We start from the raw sequence: 21,318 nt of genomic DNA, 5'->3' as shown, positions 1-21,318 counted from the left end.
GAAGAAGTTATGGGCATTTGAAGTTGGACTTTTTCACATTTCAATGCATTAGGTCCAAAGTGACCTATAATGTCTTGGAATGGATGATGACCTTCCAAGCTTCAAATCAATTTTTGATGAAAATGAAAGTTGTTCATATTGTTCTTAAGAACATTTTTGCTCTTGGGGTCAATGTTGAAAAAACTGAAAGAAACATATATTTCATGTTTTATGAATATACGAAGTTACTTATATTATATTATTTATCGTTTTCATACACAAGTATAAATGTTTAACAAATTATGGATTCAAATCATCTTTATCATTGTTCGAATCATCTTCATCATTATAAATTTGGGGTGGCAAATAGTGGTATCTATCTCCATTTGAACCCTCTCAAAGAATAAATATTGGATATTGCATGCATTTGTTTCTGATATAAAATATAAAAAAAGATTAGATAAATAAAATATACTTGTAGTTACATGATCAGAGGTTATGTTAGAAAATCAACCTTGAACCAGATTTTGTTTCCTGCTCTTCCAATCCATCACAGAGATCTTTGGCATTGCAAATACACTCTCACCAACCACATATTAAATAAACCTACTTTTTTCTCTCTTATAATCTATCACAGTGATACTTTTACTTTGTAAAATCTCACGACCCTCTGATTAAACATAGAGAGTTTCACAACAATGTTTGGGTTTTACAACCTAACACCCTGATTGGGTGTAGAGATTTCTTGTGGATCAATATGATTACATTATCTTGAACGATGTTACTGTATAAATGGACGACAAAGATATATTGAGATAAAACTTAATTATTTTTCCCTAGATTTTGTAATAAACTAAGGTTTAATATTATTTCTTTTTAAATTAAAAAATAACCTAAAAGAGAGAGGTATCCTCTCCGTTGCTAAATAAATCAAGATAATATAACTAACATTTTATATTAATAAAACATGAAATATATTGAAAATATAATAATATTTTCTTTTACAAATTAAACATCGGCGGCAAGAGGTAGAACAACAATAACAACTAAAACAACAATAACAAAATCAATTGAAAAATTGGGATATGAGAACCTAGTTTGAGAAGGGTAATGTCAAATACAAGACCTGTGTTCTGGGAACAAGTATACTAGCAAATGCTTCAAATACAATGTCTTCACTTGGCCAAAATCAATTGAAATACATGACGCTTAGCAAAGTCAATTATGGCATCCACAACATTATTTCCACTAGAGATCTCAAGGACAATGTCTTCATGACTCTTCAGGAGTTTCAGGAATCTCACTTGAAGAAGATTGTCCAAGTTATGGTGTAGGCAACACCACTGTGTTCTGGGAGAAAGATGAGGCTTCAATTTTGTGATCCGCCATTAAAAATATTGATATGTATTTGATAATGCATTTTGTGAAGAGAGTAGCAATATGATTGAGTATTTATAGTTCTCTTGAGATTTTTAACATGGTTAAAATATTATTAGTCTTCATTTAGGTCAAAAATCAGTCTCTAGAATTGAATACATAGGATTCACAATTCATAAATAAATACCCTAAAATAAGATATATAGTCAACTTTTTTTTCTCTGTTATGCTTATATATTTAAAGTAACTTAATATACATGATATAAAATAATTAAAATGCAGAAGATAAAATAATTACTATATCTTTCTATCCATAAAAGGAAAAATGAAATGGAAGATTGTCTTTTACTAAATTATATTTTTCAAATATAATATGAAATTTAGTTTAGTCAAACTGAATCATGCACATGTCTTTACGAGTGTTTCATGGTTGTCCCCTTCCATTCAATTAATAAAAAACACTACAACAAAAAAATATTCATGAATGTCAATAGAACATTAAGAAAATACTAAGGTTTATATGTTTTTCGAAATTATTTTAAATTGATGAAGTGGTTTATATTTATATTTTTTAAATAAAATTTTGTGACAAGTTTGGTTCTACATCTACAATCTTTAAATTTTGATGATAGTAAAGCATAAAGAACAATTTTGTACACTAATAATTTTATTAAGTATGCAAAATCTTAAAGATAAAGAAAACATACTCTAGACTCTAAATAGAGCAGAGCAGACTCTGGACAAAGCGGACTATAGACTTTAGACTTCAATAAATTCTAAAAGAAAGATTAGAATATGAAGTGTTTAACTGACAATCAATCATACGCTCCTGAATCAAACAATCCAGATTTACTATGATAGTCGAAGCTTCATTTTCACTAGACTCACTACAACAAACAAGACCTTAGACAGCGCTTTTTTTAGCCTTAGACAGCGCTTTAAAGCGCTGTCTAAACCTCCGCTGCTAAAGGTTTAGACAGCGCTTTTTTAAATCTTAAAAGCGCTGTCTAAGCCCCCCCCTTAGACAGCGCTTTTGAAAAGCGCTGTCTAAGCCCCACCCCCTTAGACAGCGCTTTGGCCAAAAGCGCTTTCTAAGACCCTCCTATTTTAATTTTTTTAGGTATACCTTAGACAGCGCTTTTCAAAAAGCGCTGTCTAAGCCCCCCCCTTAGACAGCGCTTTCTAATCCCCCTTAGACAGCGTTTTTTACAAAAGCGCTGTCTAAGGTATACGAAAATTTTTGAAGCTTTTGTTTTAAACCACATTTTTTCCAGGTTTATAAACCAGAATTTCTACCTGTTTTCAACCAGATTTTATCACATTTTATATATGCCATTTTGGCCTTTTTTCTACAATTCACGTAAACTAAGAAAAATTAAACACACGGTGAATGAATGAGACTATTTTATTAATCATATCAAGATTCATAATACAACTATACATATTTTATCTTATGTGGAGAAAAGACATTCCTAGAGACTTAGAAATTATTGATGTGAGGTAAAATAAGATACAAATTATACAATAATAACTTAAAGCTTTGATTACTCCTTAACAAAAAAATAATCAATGGGCGTATATCGGCCCTCTCTCTGCGACAACTTTTGCTTCTTGGATTTGCTTTGTCTATTGATTCGGTGCTTTTGATCCTGACTGAAAAAACATAGACCTATCACATTTTTCCCCTCAAACTTCCCCTGGAATGAAGTTGATCCAAGCATCTCTGTACATGCACTGTGGTGAGAACTTGCAGCATCATTACCAGAAGTTTGTACCTGGTAAATACGGCAGAGATGATAAATAGTAGCGCTAAAAAACATCAACATGCTCCTCAATCCGCCAAAGCAATTATTCGATTGCGGAAACTGACCTATATCAATATATGTCAGCTACTTCGAAAAATAAAGAGAGAAAAGGAGATATACCTTCTCTGCACCATCATTTTTCCAGAGAGTGCAGCTTTGGTGATTTACATCTAATGAATGATTACCATCAAAAGGATCTCTGCTATCAAGCTGGCTTGTGTGCCCAACATCAATCGAAGGATCAGTTTCTATATCACTGATAAAGTCATGATCTGTAACATCTGAAAAAGGGTCCTTTTTCCTATTGGCTTCTCCTGAAGTAATGAAATTGGTAATAGTCTTCTGTGTACGATCAGGGGTAGCACCACTACCACTTTTATCTCCGTTAAACTGTGATACTCTAAGACCTAAGAGGAGAAGAAAAATCTGTTATGCACTGACTTATACAAGGAACTAATGTGAACTTGCCCAAAGACATATACGACCTTCCACTCAGTTTACCAACACTCGTTCATATCATATCATTACCAAGAAAAAGTGTTCTAACAAATGCAATTAATGATATAACTATAATTTCATCCTCAGCAACTGATGTGGAACTAACTTGACTCTGAACTGAAGTATCAATACAAAAAGCTATAACTTTTTCCACAATTCCAAAACTATTCTTATAAAAACTGATTTGTACTTTGACCAATCTTTCCAGGGTAATAACATTACAATTTCATCTAGCGCTGTTTTATTTCTATTTGAGAAGCATTTCTTTGTTTCACTCATTGGTGAAGAAATTTATCACATAGGAAGAAGTAAACAACATACACTCCATACCTGATTTAGAACTTGAATGATGGCAACGGCGTCATTAGGTTTACGTTCCAATAAAAGGCCCTGCAAAATCATAAAAACAGGCTTAGACTTGCTATCAAAGTGGAACTCAGCTATAACATAATCAGCACTGGGAAGTCGAAACACATATCAGCATCGAGAACATATTTGAAGCAAAATCATATTAGGTAAAGATTCTCAAACTGGGAAAATTAAAAATGTTTTTCCATTATTTTTCTTTCAAAAATACAATTGATCTCTTTTTAAAGAACAGATTGATGAATACAAACATGTTTTAAAAGCAAAATAATTATGTACAAGATTGAGCAAAACTGAAAGATAACACACAATAAGTTACAAACACAGGTGTGAATGGATTTGCTACCTTGGCGCAAGAAAACCCAGTTGCCAAAGTGTGCTGCTTCATTGAATCAGATCTCAACTTTTCTATTTTCCATAATGACTCAGTGTCTCCTGCAGACATGAAAATGAAAGGCATAAACACTTAGTTCATCATAAGCAGAAAATATTTTAAAAGCCCAAAAATCATATATAGCATGGTCTTGAAATCACATGATACTACTAATGTACTATATGTATTCATTGCCATCAAATTTGTCAAGAAGTTACTAATATAGTTGAACTAATTTATTTCAAAAATGATACAGACAGAGCAAGTCAAGGCACATTAGTCACAAAGTAATCTTTTTTTAGCATGATTCCTCAGTCCAAAATGCAAATGTGCAAAATGATCAACAGTATAACCAAATTCACAAATCTGGATGTGATTATAGTCTCCCTTTTGGGTTTCTTCCAATTTCCTAAAAGCTGAGAAAACACAGCTAGCCAACATTTGGGAAGATGCAAGTTCGGAGAGAAAGAAAAAATAAAGCCATTAAATACTAGGCAAATTATTGTCTCCATAGTTTTATGGATAGTTTAGTGTTCAATTTAGGAATAGCAATCCTCTTTAACAAACTTATGTTGAAGTTCAATAGAAGCTTATAGAATTAGGCAGACAAAAGACATCAAGTATGAGCACCTCTTTTGGCAGCAAATCTCATCCATGTATCAAATGAGGTTTGTCGTAGTTTTACACCAGCCTTAACAAACCTTTTCGCGTACTTATTAATCAACTCCCATTCATCTGTATTGTAACAAATGCTGCAAATGGTTGACCCAGGTAACAGGTCAGAAAAACATACTTAAGAGAACAAAAGCAACATAACAAGAAAAGGTGAGATTCATAATTTGTCTAGTGTTGGACAATACTAAAAACCAAGCAAACTAACTGCATTGTAGGCTTGTAGCCTAAGGCACAAAGAGGCACCAAATTGCCTTCATACAATCAAATAGAGCTTTGGGGGAACTAACAACAGATCATGATTTGAAAATGAAGCATGCCAGCCAGTTTAAAGGGAATAACAATGAAATCAACAAAAAGTTCAGCAACTCCTTTTAGAGGTAAACACCATATTAAAATCTTATTCACAGAAGACCCTTTGTACTGCAAAACAAAATCATGAAAATGCAAAAAGAATGACATACCTAAAAACTATATCTGCCGTGCCCGGTTGCAATGGTAAATCATTCCTCTTCAAAAGTTTCATTACTTCCACCAATAGATTAGTATCATTGTGATTCTTAGCATACGTCTACAACAAAATAACAGTAACTTATCAATTGCAAACAGGAGAGAAAATCAAAGAAATTAGAGCATTAGAATGTCAAATAATACCAATATATGGTGTGCCGATGCAACACTTGGCGCCAACCCATAGACATTATGCTTCCACAGAGCCTTCTTTCCTGCTCACACATTAAAATCAAATAACCTTAAAATGCCATTTCATATCTTCAAATTTCATAAATGAAACAGCACAGATTAAAAATAATAAAATGCAAACACAAACAAACCATACCAAAAAAACTAGTAACAAAAAAGGATGCAAAAAAGTTCAACAAAGATTCATTTGAAATCTGTTTCCATAAAGAACACACCCTTTTCAGACCAAAAGCAATCCCAGTTTTTAAAAATAAAAAGTCTATACACTTTTCAGAAAGAAACCATGACTCCTCACAAATCCCAGTTTAAAAACCCACTTTTCAGAAAGATACCTTGAAATTGAATACTCAAAAAAAAGTTATATAAAGTAGCACTACCTTATAAACTAAATCAAATAATTTAATCCTACACAAACACAAGAATGCATTACAGTACTATCATAACGTGAAATTCCTGCATGATTCCTGCATGCTCACATATTCAGAAACTTCATAATCACTTTTTCTACATAAATAGTAAATCAGTAATTAAAACCTAAAATTTTTCACTTTCCTTATAACCTAAAAATTTCAGCTAAACACAATAACAAAGCTCACAATTGCTACAAAACTCACATGCAAGCTAAAATTTTGATCCCAATCCACATAATCAAAATCAAAAACCCTAAATATAAATCACAACATGAAAGCTAAAATTTAGACCCCAACCCAGAAAATCAACAAACACAAGAACATAAATCCAATAACCAAAAACAAAAAACCCTAACCTGAAGAGCAGACAACTGTTCAGCATGAAATTTCTCAATATTATCATTCAAAAACTTGAAATGATATTCAGAGCAAAGCTTCCCCGATTCCAAACAACCCCTAATCCTCTCCCAAGTATTCCCATTCGTAACCTTATTCTGCAACCAATTCGAATAATCCCCAAGCCTATACTCCTTATACCCCCGATTCGACAAAGCTTCACCCGCACCTTTGTTAGTAACAACAAACGCAAAGATCGTGAAAGCGAAAAGAAGAACAATAAGCAAGAACATGACGAGAAGATAGAACCACAGAAGCCATGAGACTCTGCAACAAGCACCGATTAAACCCATGAGAGAAACAACCAAGAGGAAAACGCCAAGGGCAATAATGGGTTTTTCTAAGAAGCGTTCGCATTCAGTGGTGGATTGTTTGTGGAGCCATACTCCCATGACTAGAATTGGGATTGAGAGGAGTAGGGTTAGGAAATTGAGGATTCCGATTAGGTTGTTACTGAATCGAATTAATTTTACACGCTATTACTAAGAAAGAGACGCGTTTCTTGTTTGGTTTTTGAAACGACTTATTCTCTATTTTGTGGAATAATACAGATTTTTCTTAAAGAAGTTGGGGATACTGGTTTTATTTTAGTTAGACCTTAGACAGCGCTTTTGGTTTTAATTTTTTTTTTTAATTTAAAGACTTTAGACAGCGCTTTATCAAAAGCGCTGACTAAGGTAAATATTTAAAAGCGCTTTCTAAAAGCGCTGTCTAAGGGGGGTCTTAGACAGCGCTTTTAGAAAGCGCTGTCTAAGACCCCCCCTTAGACAGCGCTTTCATTATTTTTTTGGAACATTTTCCGTGTTTTATTTTAAATTTAACCTTAGACAGCGCTTTCTTTTAAAAGCGCTGTCTAAGATGCGCTGTTAAAAGTCATTTTTGGCGTAGTGACTCTGAAGTCTAATCTTCAAAGCTCTGAACTCTGATCAAACTTCAAATCATCTCAAATACAAAGCCAAACATTTAGAGAATAATATTGAAAGAATATTCTTGAAATAGTACATTCAAGCGGAAAAATCAAATGTTTATTTAAAAGGACAAATATGTTGTAATTATTAAGGAATTTATTACCAAACAGATCTCCATAATTCACGGCTCAACCACATACCATTTTTACAGCTTTGAAATTGAAGAAGTTTTCAATTCTATCCTCCAATGATGCTATTCGTCGTTTATTTAAAGAGGACATATAATTTTAAAGAAGAGATGAAAAATAAGAATAACAACGAAGTGAGTAAAAGAAGAACTACAAACAAGATAAACAAAAATTACAACACTCACTACACTTAGAGTTTTTACTTATATGTTTTCTTAAGTGTAAAATCTAAAATTCATCTTGTGTATATGCTTGTTTAGAAACATTATTGTAAACACACACTCTTTGTATTTTAACTTTGGTTATATTTTTTGAGAGACTAAGTCATTGACAGTTGTTCTTTGAATTTATAATATGTTTGATTAGTGAATTAAGTCTTTGTGAAAAGTCAAAATCACTTTGACGAGTGAACTGAATTAATTTAGTTAATAATGAATCAATATATAAATGTTGTGTATTTCTATCATTGTTGTTCCTGTCATTAGTTTACGAAAAATTTGTTATATCTAAAACCCAATTCAAAACCCTAATTTTTTATATTTTATGAACCTTTAGTATATAGATACATCAAACGTTGAAAAGCTTACAACAATGAAAATCATAATTATTATCCTATTTCTAAATAGAAGTTCCATTTGGTAAAAAATTATCTTTATATATGTTAACGTCTTAAAATATAAAAGTTATGATGAATTATATATATATATATATATATATATATATATATATATATATATATATATATATATATATATATATATATATATATATATATATATATTTAGTCCACTTCCTCGCGGAACATAGACGTTGGAGGAAGATGCTCACGATTAGAACACTTTAAAAACAGTTTAGATGGGGTGAATAGAAAATCTTTAAAAATCCAACCACTTTTTCAAAAACATAATATCGAAGATTTTTCAAAAGTACGCACATAAGATTTAATGCGAAAATATAAATATTATACTTTTCAAATTTTGATCACATTAACACTAAATCAATTCACAAACACAAAATATTATTTTATGTTAATACACAAGGGTATTTTATTGGTTCAGTTGTATATTCTACCAGATTTGTTTATACAACGATTCAAAACCAATAAATTAAAATCTCATTTATTTTTCAGATTTTAATCATTAATTCAATTCGATTTGACACCAATTATATATATATATATATATATATATATATATATATATATATATATATATATATATATATATATATATATATATATATATATATATATATATATATATATATATATATATATATATATATATATAAGGAAAAAGGAAACGGAAGCTTCTCGGTATATTTTCCAAATATAATATAAAATTTTCTTTTATTAGAGTATATTTTCCAAATATGATATGAGATTCAATTTCGTAAATTCGTTCCTGCTGATCACTTTACTTTAGTTTAATGCTAATACACTTCCATTCAACTATTAAAATGCACTTAAACTATTAATTATAATAATAAAATACATTGAATTAAAATTAATCCTTATAAATATATTAACCTTCAATTTATTTATTTTTAGAATTTTTCTTTAAAAAATGTTTCTCCTGATATTTTTTATCCACATTTTTTATTCGTTCTATTAACGACTGTTAACACAAGTTAACGTGACATATGTTACTTTAATTCTTTTTATGACGTGACATTCATGTGACAATGTCAACGTGATAAAAAAACATTGACATAGATACTATATAGTAATTGTTTTCATTTTTATGAGATTTCTTTAACTCATCAATCTAAATAATTTTATTTTATTAAGTTGTTTGTGTTTTGTGCTTGTATTTGAATGAGTTCTAAAACCAATATGAACATTATTAATAGCATGTAATTCTTATGGTAGACACTAAAATATTATGATAGTGTTTGTATTATTAATAAAATGGTGTGTTTAAATTAGTTAGAGGTTAATTAAGAATTAGTTATAGATTAACTATCATTTTTGAATTTTAAGAATGGTGGTGTTAGTATAAATTTTATAAAATGGAATCAATTAACATGTGACATCCATGTCAATATTTTTTGTCACGATTATATTGACATGTGTATGTCATGTTATCAAAAAATCCATATAATATGTCACGTAGCATCCGTCAATAGAAATTAATGGGAGAGACCAATTTTATAAACATAAAAGTTTGTGATGACTATTGTTTTAAGAAATGTTTTAGAAGAATTTAAATTGAATGTTAACATATTTACGAGGATCTCTGATATATTTAATTCTAAAATTAATTAATTTTATTAATAAATTAAAACAAAAAAATTCATGAATGTCAATAAATATTAGAAAAATATTGATATATTATAAGGTTTATATGTTTTTCCAAAATTATTTTAAAACGGACGAAAATTACTATTATTCTCCTATTTCTAAATATAAGTACCATTTCATAAAAAATTATCCTTAAATATAACTTTTTAAAAGAAATTATTAGATACATTTATTAATTTTTAAAAATAAATTCCTAACTTGTATATGTTGATGTCATAAAATATAAATGTTAAAATGTAAATGTTATATAATGAATGATATACATATATATAAATAATGTATGTTTTATTTAGCCCTTAGTCTCTTCGCGAAACGTTGGTCCTAGAAGGAGGAGGAACTACATGCTCGAGGTTCTTACACTTTAACCTCTTAGTCTCAATTGCAGAATAACTCTATTGAAATGGTCAAAATATAGCAATAGAACGGGTTTGGGGTCGATGAGAATAAAATATATAAAAATAAAAAAAAATAATTTTTTATCATTTTATAATATTAATTTTTAATATATTATATAACATATTTTACATAAAAACTATTAATTTATGGTGTTTCCATATTTTTAATATTAAATAAACAAAGTAATAACAAAGTAAGCAATTGCACCGCCTTACATAAACAAATTAATAATAGATAATTGTACTTGTCAATCGGTTTATGTGGAATTCAACATCTTTTATATTAAAATGATAAATTACATAATATTTGTGAGAAATTTCGACTAAATTGGTGAAATTATGAACAAAAGTCAAACCAAAAGATGAAAAAATGTGAAAAAAAACCAAAGGTGAAGAAAGTTGGGATTTAGAAAAAATAAGAAGAAAAAGGAAGGAAAAAAAAAAGATTTGCCTCTTTTTTCCTCGTTGTCGTGATGCTTTCATCTTGGGTGCGATGAGCTCATATGGCGATCGCGATGCTTGCTAACATGGTCGCGATGATGTATTTTCAAGACACGTGTGTGCATCATTTAAAAGGAATTTTTGCTATTTTTTGGGGGTTAAGAATTCTAGGCAGAGAAAGTGATAGTCAGGAACTTTTGTGAGCGATCTTAAAGAGAATTAGAGTCATTCGAGAAGTTATTTTCCAACTATTTCGATGAACACTTATCAACTCATGGTAATTATTAATTTCACTATGAGTAGCTAAGCTATTTTAGATTAGGTCTTTAGAGATAATCCTAATTGTACTCTGTTGGATCATATGAATGTTTGAAATTATTTAATTATTTTATGTTAGAATTATTATTCAATTGTTCTTGTTATTACTATTCTTTGTGTGTTGACAAGCACACAAAGTGATCTTAGATGAGTAGGGATTATTGATCATAAGTCTACCGATCTGAATTAGGACAATTGTTCAACATAATAATTAACTAGTAACAGGTAATTATAAGTTGTGGCTTTAGAGTTAACGAACTTAGAAATTTATAGTTTAACTTTCAATTTTCCTAAGGAATTAGGGAACTACCGTATAAATTAGTGAGTTGTACATTAATGAATTGGATACAACGGTCTTGTTAATTCTCCCTAAAATTAACGCATAATAGTTACTCATGTAATACACATTCATCAACAAATATAATTAGGGGATTCAAAATAAAAATCTAATTTATCTTTTTTATCGAACTTTACTCCAAATTTCTTATCGTGCTTGTTTTTTGTACCAATCATAATTGAAAACCCTCTTGTTATTTGTTTTATATCGCATTGTTATTACCTTGTTCGAATTTGCAATCCATGTGGAGACAAATTATTTTATTACTTCAACGAGACTAGTACTCTTTATAGTTTAGTTAACACTTCTTCATTTCCTTATTTCCTCGCCAACCTACGGGCTTCTAGAGGGGTGTGACTAATGTTCTTTCCCCTGGGATCGGGTTAAGGTGTATGTTGCATATGTTTCCAATGGCAATGGGGAGAGCACCAAGAACAAAGGATCTCACTTTTCAGCCCTGATGGAGGAAGATAATGTTGGAAATATGGATACTACTAAGCTACATGAAAGGAAGGAAGAAACTCCTGCATTAACAAGGTCCAACCTTGCTTGATCAAGAAAACCATGGAAGTAGACAAGGAAGTTCAATGGGAAGTTATGAAGAATACGCAAGTGTCCTAAAAGAAGTAACAAGGCAAAAACAAAGGCAAGAAAGGTGTAAACATGAAGTAGAGTTTGGAAATATTTTCAAAAGGAATTAGTAAGGAAAAATCTAAAGGAGGAATGGGGAACAAAAATAGACAGAACTTGGGAAAACTCATGACAAACATTGAGGTGGGGAAGATTCTAAGTGATTGTTAGGTGGATATGAGCAAAGGATCTAATGGAGATACGATAATGATGTGCAAAGTGGCCTGTAGAATAACCTTGAAAAGTTAGCACCTACAATTATAAGGGATCAAGGAGCTACTTCTATCTCATCTTAATTACCTACACATGCGCCTTCCATCCTTGTTGACCTTGACATAGAACAATATCAAGTCAACATTGACTCTGCAGAAGAAGAAAGGGAAAATAAGGTTGAATAAGACTCTGAAATGGTGGTTGAAACACCCGTGTGTAAACAAGGTAACCTCAACTTTCTAATACATCGATTGATGACTGATAAACTATCTTGTATGTTTTAGAATTGTCGAGGAGCTAGAAACAAAACCTTCTTTTGAATGTGCAATTAGTACATTAAGGAGAAGCACCCTGATATTCTTGTTATCATGGAAACTAGGTTTGATCCTGGGAAACTCCAAAAACCTTTGATCGTATGGGCTTTAAAGGTTTTGCGAACATTGAAGCTAATGGTTATGCAGGTGGTATTGTTATGGGATGATAAGAGGACAAACTCCAAATTCATATTTTGAAGCTGCATTTTTAATTTATTCATGTTAATATTCACACGAATGATGGGCATAGTTGGGCTTTAACTACATTTTATACCATCCCTAGAGAGGATAACAAAAAGATTTTGTGGAAGAAGCTTAAAGGTATTTCTCACAACATGTCCACTGGGTGGTTAATGGCATATGATTTCAATGATATTTTGCATATGGCGGAGAAATGTGGGGGAGTTACAACTATCGTGCCTTTCCCCAAAGTTGTATCTTTGTTGGCTTCTATTTTACCTTTGTTCCCTCTTCTCTCTTTATGCACAATCATCCATGTCCCTTTTTAATTTCCTAAATCTTGGGGTTGGAAGTAGAACCAGCATTGCCATTGTTTTCTATGTCCAGGGCCCCTGACTTTCCTTATTCATCATGATTGTTGTGATGCAGTTCTCAAAATAATGCCCATATTTCCCATAGCCTAGACATAACAAATGGAGTCCTTCATACTCCACTTTCCAGTTCCTTCCTTTGATTGTAAACATAGCAAGGAGAGGTTTGGATAAATCAACTTGAAAACAGACTCTCGCATTCTTCCAATGTTCCCTGGTAAATTTTTTTTTATCCACCTTGATAGCATTGCCAATATGATTATCAATGAAGGTTAGAATCTTTTGGTCATAATACTCTATGGGTAGTTTGAAAATTCTAACCCACACAGTCAATTGCTTAACAACATCATTGGAATGATATAAATTAGGGTTTCACTCATGCATTGTGAAATAATGATCGTAGATGAGCCACGGGCCTTCCATAAGAGTTGTTTGGTGATCTTCTTCACTGGAAAATGCGACAAGGTAGTAGTCCTGGCCAAGATCCACGATGCTCAGAACCCCCATTCGTGCCCATAATTGTTGAAGCCTATTTTCATGAGCCTTATAACCTATTTTCCCCCCAACATCTTGATAATGATTCCTTTTCCCCCAAGGTTTTGCTATCATTTTTTCCTCCATCACTGATTACATGAATTGAGGACATTCATAACCACCAACCGTATGTTCCTCGATGCAAATCTTGTTCGCTTCTTCTTCTATTTCTGCCATCACTTCCTCATGCTGACTCTGGTTATCAGGAACTTTGCAAGACTCCCATGTGACCATGTTCTTATACGAAATATTGGTTTCTTTATTCAGTTGCAGATATTGTTGGTTTTCCAGTAATTCATACTTTCTGTCAGGGTTTGGTTGAGAATGAGCATTCTTAAGATCTTTGATCAGCTCCCGAATCTTTATACTGTAAGACCCCAATTTTGTCCCTAAGATCCCTCATGGCCTCATAACATTGCATTTGTAAAGCCTCAAGGATCATAAGCATCTTGGTTCCCTTTGCCTTTGGGTGGGACCTCTTGTGAGTGGTTTGAGATCACCAAGTATGCTTGAATTGTATATTATGGCTTTTCTCATCTTTATTCACTAACCAAAAGCACAAAAATATGTCACTAACATCTTTTGTTTGTAGCTTGAGCAATCACAAGGTCAAGAGCTTCAAGGAGATCCTTTGTGCAAAGATATGGTCAAGAGAGGATGAAAGCAAGCATGGTAATGGTTACCAAAGCTATCATCCATCAAATATGCCTCCCTAGTATCTCAACTCATCATTTTGATCAAAGCAAATCAAAGGGTTTGAGGTTTGTTCCTCAAGGAAACCCTAATTCAGCTGATCACCTACAATGCCTTGCTAGTGAAGCAACCTCAGCCCATGGTCAAATACAATCAAGGTAAGTCCTCTAATTCATCATTTCATGCATATTTGAACTTATTTAAGTGTCCTCAATCATCAATTCATCAAGATATGAGTTGTGGACTTGAGAAGTTGATCAGTCAATTCATCTGACTATTTTGAAGTGCACTGAGACCTAACTTTTTATGTGTTGGTCAAATAGAGATGATCCCAAAATGAAAAATGTTCTTAAGGACAATATGAACAACTTTCATGTTCATCAAAAATTGATTTGAAGCTTGGAAGATCATCTCCCATTCCAAGACATTATAGGTCATTTTGACTGAAACCCTAATTTTGGGTCAACTTCCCAAGAACATAACGCATTCATTTTTTATGATTTTGAGGTGGGATCAAATTCATTGGAACTTTTGAGATGTCTAATTCAAATGTTATGTTGAACAAAATTTCAAAATCTCAAAGGAAATACATGTGATAATGCAAAACATTATAGGTCACTTTGGACCAAATGCATTGAAAGGCAAAAAAGTCCAACTTCAAGTGCCCATAACTCCTTCATAAAAACTCCAAATGATGCAAAATTTAAATCAATTTTTATTGTCTTGAGAATATCTACAACTTTGATGTTGGAGGTTTCTTTATTTGGGGCTTGCATCATCAAAACAGAAGGGCTTGAAGTTGGTTCATTTTGACAAAATTCTCAAAGGCATGTTTTGCACTATGAACTTCATGGCCTGTTTTCATAAATTTTCACACTTCAAATGAGTTTTGGTCCAACATAACATTTGTTCCTCATGTCAAGACCTTTCCAACCATTACCCACATGCCTATGTTTCAATTTTTCAAGTGGCATTTTCGAAGAGGTGAAGTTTTAGGCTCAATTATGCATAACATGTTGAAACTCATTGCACAAGCCATTGCATTGCCATCTGCACGTCCATTTCAAGTTGTTTGGTCATCAGCATGCAAATGCAATTGAATTTGGGCCTTCTACATGATCATGCAAGCCCATGCAAAGAATATCCACTTGCCATGCACACGAGTATTTCCTTGCCTTGCCTCCAATACAGCTATAAATAGACATGTTATGCTGCATAATTGAGGACCCTGAATCAATCTGAAATGCTGCAGAAATCAAAACCCATCCACACCTAAAGGAACTAGTTCACATTTTCTTCAATTTTTCAGATCTAAAATTCAACTGAATCTGGTTGAATCTTTAGATCTAAAGTTCCTAGACCTTCATCATATGATCCGTTGATCTTCTGCTTTGCCAAAGGAAGCAAGGAAGGTAGCTCAAATCTTCCCAATTCAAAGGTGATCATCAACTGGTTTTTTTCCTCGAAACTCATTAATCTTTGATCCATTTGCCTGGCTATTGTGTTGTCTGAAGTCCTCTCACTAGAGGCATTTGAATTGTGCTTTTAATTTTGCAAAATCATCAAGTTCAGTTTGAACTCCATTATTTTCCTCTTCTGATTTCTCTTCCCATGGAGATCTAGAAGGAAAACCAATGGTACAGGGGTGATATACATCACCCCAGCTTTCCAATGATATGAGGATCACTTCATTTGGTTAAGTTTTTATTGCCTACAACTTTGGCCGGAACCTTCATGCTCACTGGAGAAGACGGTGGCTCTGGCCACCGTCCCTTTTCTAGATGGATTGTGGACCGTGTGATGGCATCTCCAGATCTAATCTTCACGCTTGGATCTTATGACTTTTTTAAATACCACATGTTTCTCATTGACTCAAGCCTACCGTGAGCGCGCGCATGTGGAGCGTTTGATCAACCACGTCAATTAATGAGGCTTGATCAGACGCTCCTGGTTTTTTCTCTATTTTTAATTTCTGATTTTATTTCTTTTATTTCCTCTAATTTCAAAAATTCATAACTTCTTTATTTTTAATCCAAAAAATATGGGACCAATTGCATTCTTCTCCATTTAAATTCTAGTTTCTAAAAATGATTTTTAATATTTTTTATTTTGTCATTTAATATTTCTTGTGAATTTTCTCTTTTCTGGCTATTTTTAATTCATTTTAAATAGTTTCTGATATTCAAAAAATGCAAAAATATTTTCTCAACCTATTTGAATGATGATGGATCTATGAAAAATATTCTCATCAATTTTTTAATTGATTTGAGATTTATTTGAGATTTTAGTTGAATTAGGTTATTTTTCCCCATTTTTAATTGATTAAAAATAGTTTCTGACTTTTAAAAGTGCTGAGATTTTTTGTCAAACTTTGTTTGACCTTGTTGAACTTGGGATAAATCACTTGGACCTTTCAAGGTTGATTTGAAGTGATTTTGAAGTTTGACCTTTCTTTTTTATTTTAATTCAAGTTTATTTTAAATATTAAAAATGCCAAAAATATTTTGTTTATTCTCTTGACTTCCAATCTTCATCTCTCTTCTGTTTTTGATTGTTTGACCATGATCCTCAATGTCATTGGTCAACACTTGTTGATTGGTACATTCTATTTCATTTAATGTCATTTATTCTTTTCATCTCCATTTTCCATTATTCATCTCCTTCTTTTTTTTTCTTTTTGATCAATGAGTTAAAGGTTGACAAGTTAGCATTGATTAGGGAGGCTTAATCTTCTTTGATTCAAATCTAATTCATCTTGATCAAATGATCAAGTGAATGGCTTTGCATTAAGGATAGGTTATTTCCTAAATCATGCAAATGACTTAAACCAATACAAGATCAATCCTCTTCTTCTTTTTTGGCATGGCAAGTTGTTGGAACTTGGTTCACTAATCAAGACTTCTAACTTGTGTTGTTGCCTACATTATTATTGACCGACCTCAGATAGTTGTGACTTCTACATAAGTCCAATTACGATTGCTTAACATAACGCTAAATTTGCCTTATGGCACACTAACTACTAACACTAACCACTAACCGTTAACCTTTACTTTTTGCACTTTACATTTATGCAATTTATCATTCTTGTACATATTATTCATTTTCTTTTTCCTTTGCTCATTTGAACACATGTTTATGTTAATGCCATTTGCCTTTTGCTCACTTGAGCATATAATTGTGTATATATCATTTGTGTTTGTGTTTTGTTTTGTTTGTTGTGAACCAAAATGCAAAGAATTGGACAAAATGGACTTAGACTTTAGGACCTTCCCAATGCAAATTTGGAGTCAAAGAGCAACTAGGCCTCATATCTTTAGAGTGCTTAAATGTCAAAGAGCAACTAGGCCTCACGCCTTTAGAATGCTTAAAGCTTGAAGTTGAACATTGAAAGGACTATATTCTAAACTCCCTCCTGTCCATTCTTTGATTGTTTATAGAACTTTTTGATGTGTGTGTTCTTGTGCTAGGGATTCCAACTTGATCCAAATTGAGGAACCATTGCCATGAGCTTCTAAGAGAGAGAGATCCAAGATACATTAAGGAGCTTTCTAAGGGTTCATTTGATTGTTGATTGCTTGAGTTTATGCTTATATGATTGCTTATTCCAAAGGATAAGAGCTACTTGGATCATCAATATGATCTCAAGAGAGGAACTCATTGGGTGGTTTTGCTTCTTGTCCCTTACTTCTTGTATGCTTAGGACTTTAGCCATTCTTCTTCTTCTCTCCACTCTAACCCAAGCCAAAACTTTTGTGTAAACATTTAACACTTGTTTTCAACATTAGAAACCTAAGCCTTATGCTTTTGATTTTCAAACCATCTTTTCTTAATACTTATTTTGAATTGAACGCCTAAGTCAATTTTGACCATTTTGTACATACTTTTCATTGGTAAATATAACTCCTTCAAATGCTTTTGTGGTTTCAATGGCCACCTTCTTAATCAAATTTTTTTCATAACCTTTAGCTATTAGGTTTGAGTTATCCTTGAGGTAGATATAATACTCATCTACATCCTTAGTGATGGACAATGAGTCTTCCATGCTTATTATAGGGTTAACCCCTCACTAGCATGTCGAAGCTATCCTCACATGGTGGACTTGTGGTTTTAGGTTGAGTTTTCTCCCTTGGATAACAAAAGACCTTAAGGATTTTGGACCAATCAGTTCACCAACTTGTTTTGAGATTTTTACCCCGAACTACGAGGTTTTGATCCTAATCTTTTTTAAGATGGTACGTAGGCAATGGGTTTATCCATCCAAACACAAAAATGTAAATAAACTTGTATATTCTCTTCTCATCTCTTCAATCATGTTTGCACAAATAAATTTTTACAAAACACCAACCATACAACAAGTATGAAAAGGGCTCCCTAGGAGTACCTAGGATGTTTTGGGTGCTTAAAACCTTCCCATTGCATAACCAACCCCCTTACCCCGATCTCTGACTTTTTTACTAGTTTTTTATTCGATAAAACTTTTAGGTTTTTGTTCGCTTTCTAACCATTCCTTTGGATAAATAGAAGCGCGGTGACGACTCGACTTGTATGGTTTACCTTAGATTTAGTCAATATCTCTAATGGTAACGAATACCCCGCTACAGATACCCATAATGTTACGAGTGTGAATATCTTATGAATCAAATACCTTGATTGGGGTTGCACTCACAAACCCTTCCTCTTGAGGATCCATGGAACTCTAAAATGAAAGAAATTCCCAAATTTTCAAACGAGTGAAACAAATGCTTCGCTGAAAGAAAACCCCAAGGGAAGAACAATCGCCCTAGCCCCGATGTCCCTTCAGGGTGGCCCCTAATCCTAAGATTAGGACTTTAAACCACCGTGAAAGAGCTTCGCCTCGACGGAGATCACAATTCCCCCTAGCACAAAGAAACCCTAGCAGAGCCCATAATCCCTAATCACTTGCATAATACATAATTTAATTTTAAAGACAACACATACAACACCAAAACCAAAACTATAGGATGTTCAAAACTATATCGATCTAATTTAAAACTATAAATTAATTCAATAAATCAAAAATCACATAAAACAATATTAGAGACATCGAAATATATTTTTGTTTAAACTGATCATATTAAAATGGATTTCATATTTTTTACAAACAAAATCCCTTATAATTATATATTTCAATACTAAGACCATATCAAAATGGATTTCTTAAATTTTTAAAACCGAACCCCTTACATATATTTTAATTTTTTTTAGTACGTTTATTTTATTAGTATGTTATTTTCATAATTACTTATTTATATAATTTGATTTATTTTTTTATTAATTATTTTATACATCTTTAATATAATATAGCGTGATTGGTAATATTAATTTTACTGTATTTTACAAAAATGATACTTATTTATCATGTATTTACAATTTAAATATTAAATAAAAAAATTATATTATTAAATCGGATCAATTTTTTTAAAAAAAAATAAGACATTTAAATTGAATATAGTTGTGCATATGTTTGTTTTATGAACAATTTTCCCCTTAAATCAATCTAAATCTCCACCTTGTTACTTTCCTAAATTTATAACTATCATTAGGAATATATCTAGTATATAACTCTCATGCATAAAAGTTAATCTCTCTTCAAAACTATCATTTATTAATCTCTTCAAACAAAACATAAAAACAAAAAACAAAAACGTTTTATTGATAATGGAAAGGCTAGAAAAACATCAAGGAAAAACAAGTGCATGACATTCTCATAATTAACATAATGAACTAAAGGAGAACTTGATCTTGTGATTGAGTTTCATTCATGTTGGCATCAGCATCAACTTGAACACCACCAACAATAGTTGGGACATCATCATCTTCAAACAACTGAACATTCTCATTAGTGGTGACTATCCTAATCGATTCAGGCCTCTTTACAAGAGAGGCTGAAACCTGAATGTCACTAGCAGCATTAATATTTCCTCCAATCACTCCACCAAAGACTTGTCCTCGAGATCCAGAGAGCTGAAGGCAAAAAGCAGTACATAATGGATCATAGATAAGTCGAGGAACACGACCACAATCCGGATTTAAGTACACTCCGGTTAGCGATAACACATGGAACGGGCCATCTAATTGGAAAGCCGCGACACGAGAGTCTGGTTCGAGAAGGGTAATGTCCGATACAAGACCCGAGCCCTTCGTCACGACAATGCTGGCTTCCTGACCCCTAGCAAACTCGATTATGGCCTCCACAACGTTATTTCCAATAGGGATCTCAAGAACAATGTTTTCCATGTAGGTAATTGATTCCTCAGGAAGCTCACGAACCTCACTTGAAGAAGGTTGTCCAAGTGATGGTGTAGGCACCACCATTGGGTTTGGGTTGATGTTTAGAGAAGAGAATGGGGGGAAAGATGAAGAACCAATTCCGTGATCAGCCATTGAAAATATTGATAATGTATTTTGTGAAGAGTTTAACAATATGATTGAGTATTTATAGTATTCTTGAGATTTTATACATGGCTAAAATATTACTAGTCTTCTTTTAGGTCAAAAAATTAGTCTCTAGAATTGAATATACAAGGTCCATATTTCATAAATAAAAACTCTAAAATGAGATACAGTCAACTTTTTTTTTTCTCGTATGATTATATAAAGTAACTTAATATACATGATATAAAATGATTAAAATGCAGAACATAAAATAATTACTATAACTTTCTATTCATAAAAGGAAAAAGGAAATGGAAGATTCTGATTTACTAAAGTATATTTCCAAATATAGAATGAAATTTAGTTTAGTCAACTGATTCATGCACATGTCTTTTATGACTGTTTCATGCTTATCCCTTTCCATTCAATTAATAAAGAACTACTTCCAAAAGACCATACAATCTTTTTATACATTTTTTTCAGCCTAAGACATGTGAACATTTTTAGGACATATTTGTAT

The 21,318-nt window shown here is 32.1% G+C and overlaps 4 protein-coding genes across 4 annotated transcripts; all 4 read right to left on the bottom strand.

The window, feature by feature from the left end:
- Window positions 1–2,855: 2,855 nt before the first annotated feature.
- On the bottom strand, window positions 2,856–3,938 carry LOC127121746 (uncharacterized). Its single transcript, XM_051052191.1, has 3 exons — window positions 3,882–3,938; window positions 3,282–3,587; window positions 2,856–3,131 (listed from the first exon to the last, which is right to left on the bottom strand). Exons 1-3 carry the CDS (start codon window positions 3,936–3,938, stop codon window positions 2,901–2,903), a joined length of 594 nt encoding a protein of 197 aa, XP_050908148.1. The 3' UTR covers window positions 2,856–2,900.
- Window positions 3,843–5,852, bottom strand: LOC127117862 (uncharacterized). Its single transcript, XM_051047983.1, has 5 exons — window positions 5,725–5,852; window positions 5,535–5,641; window positions 5,029–5,150; window positions 4,372–4,460; window positions 3,843–4,049 (listed from the first exon to the last, which is right to left on the bottom strand). The coding sequence occupies exons 2-5, from the start codon at window positions 5,594–5,596 to the stop codon at window positions 3,954–3,956; spliced, it is 369 nt and encodes a 122-aa protein (XP_050903940.1). The 5' UTR covers window positions 5,597–5,641; window positions 5,725–5,852; the 3' UTR covers window positions 3,843–3,953.
- Window positions 5,853–6,267: 415 nt separating this feature from the next.
- On the bottom strand, window positions 6,268–13,943 carry LOC127121745 (tetraspanin-8). Its single transcript, XM_051052190.1, has 3 exons — window positions 13,836–13,943; window positions 6,539–7,054; window positions 6,268–6,276 (listed from the first exon to the last, which is right to left on the bottom strand). The coding sequence occupies exons 1-3, from the start codon at window positions 13,941–13,943 to the stop codon at window positions 6,268–6,270; spliced, it is 633 nt and encodes a 210-aa protein (XP_050908147.1).
- A 6,204-nt stretch (window positions 13,944–20,147) lies between these two features.
- On the bottom strand, window positions 20,148–20,807 carry LOC127121744 (AT-hook motif nuclear-localized protein 28-like). Its single transcript, XM_051052189.1, has one exon. The coding sequence runs from the start codon at window positions 20,805–20,807 to the stop codon at window positions 20,148–20,150; it is 660 nt and encodes a 219-aa protein (XP_050908146.1).
- Between the last annotated feature and the right edge of the window lie 511 nt (window positions 20,808–21,318).

The sequence above is a fragment of the Lathyrus oleraceus genome, chromosome 2 (assembly GCF_024323335.1).
Source record: "Lathyrus oleraceus cultivar Zhongwan6 chromosome 2, CAAS_Psat_ZW6_1.0, whole genome shotgun sequence".
NCBI classification, from domain to species: Eukaryota; Viridiplantae; Streptophyta; class Magnoliopsida; order Fabales; family Fabaceae; genus Lathyrus; species Lathyrus oleraceus.
Note: the sequence above shows the minus strand (reverse complement) of the source record. Positions and strands in the feature narration are given on the sequence as shown.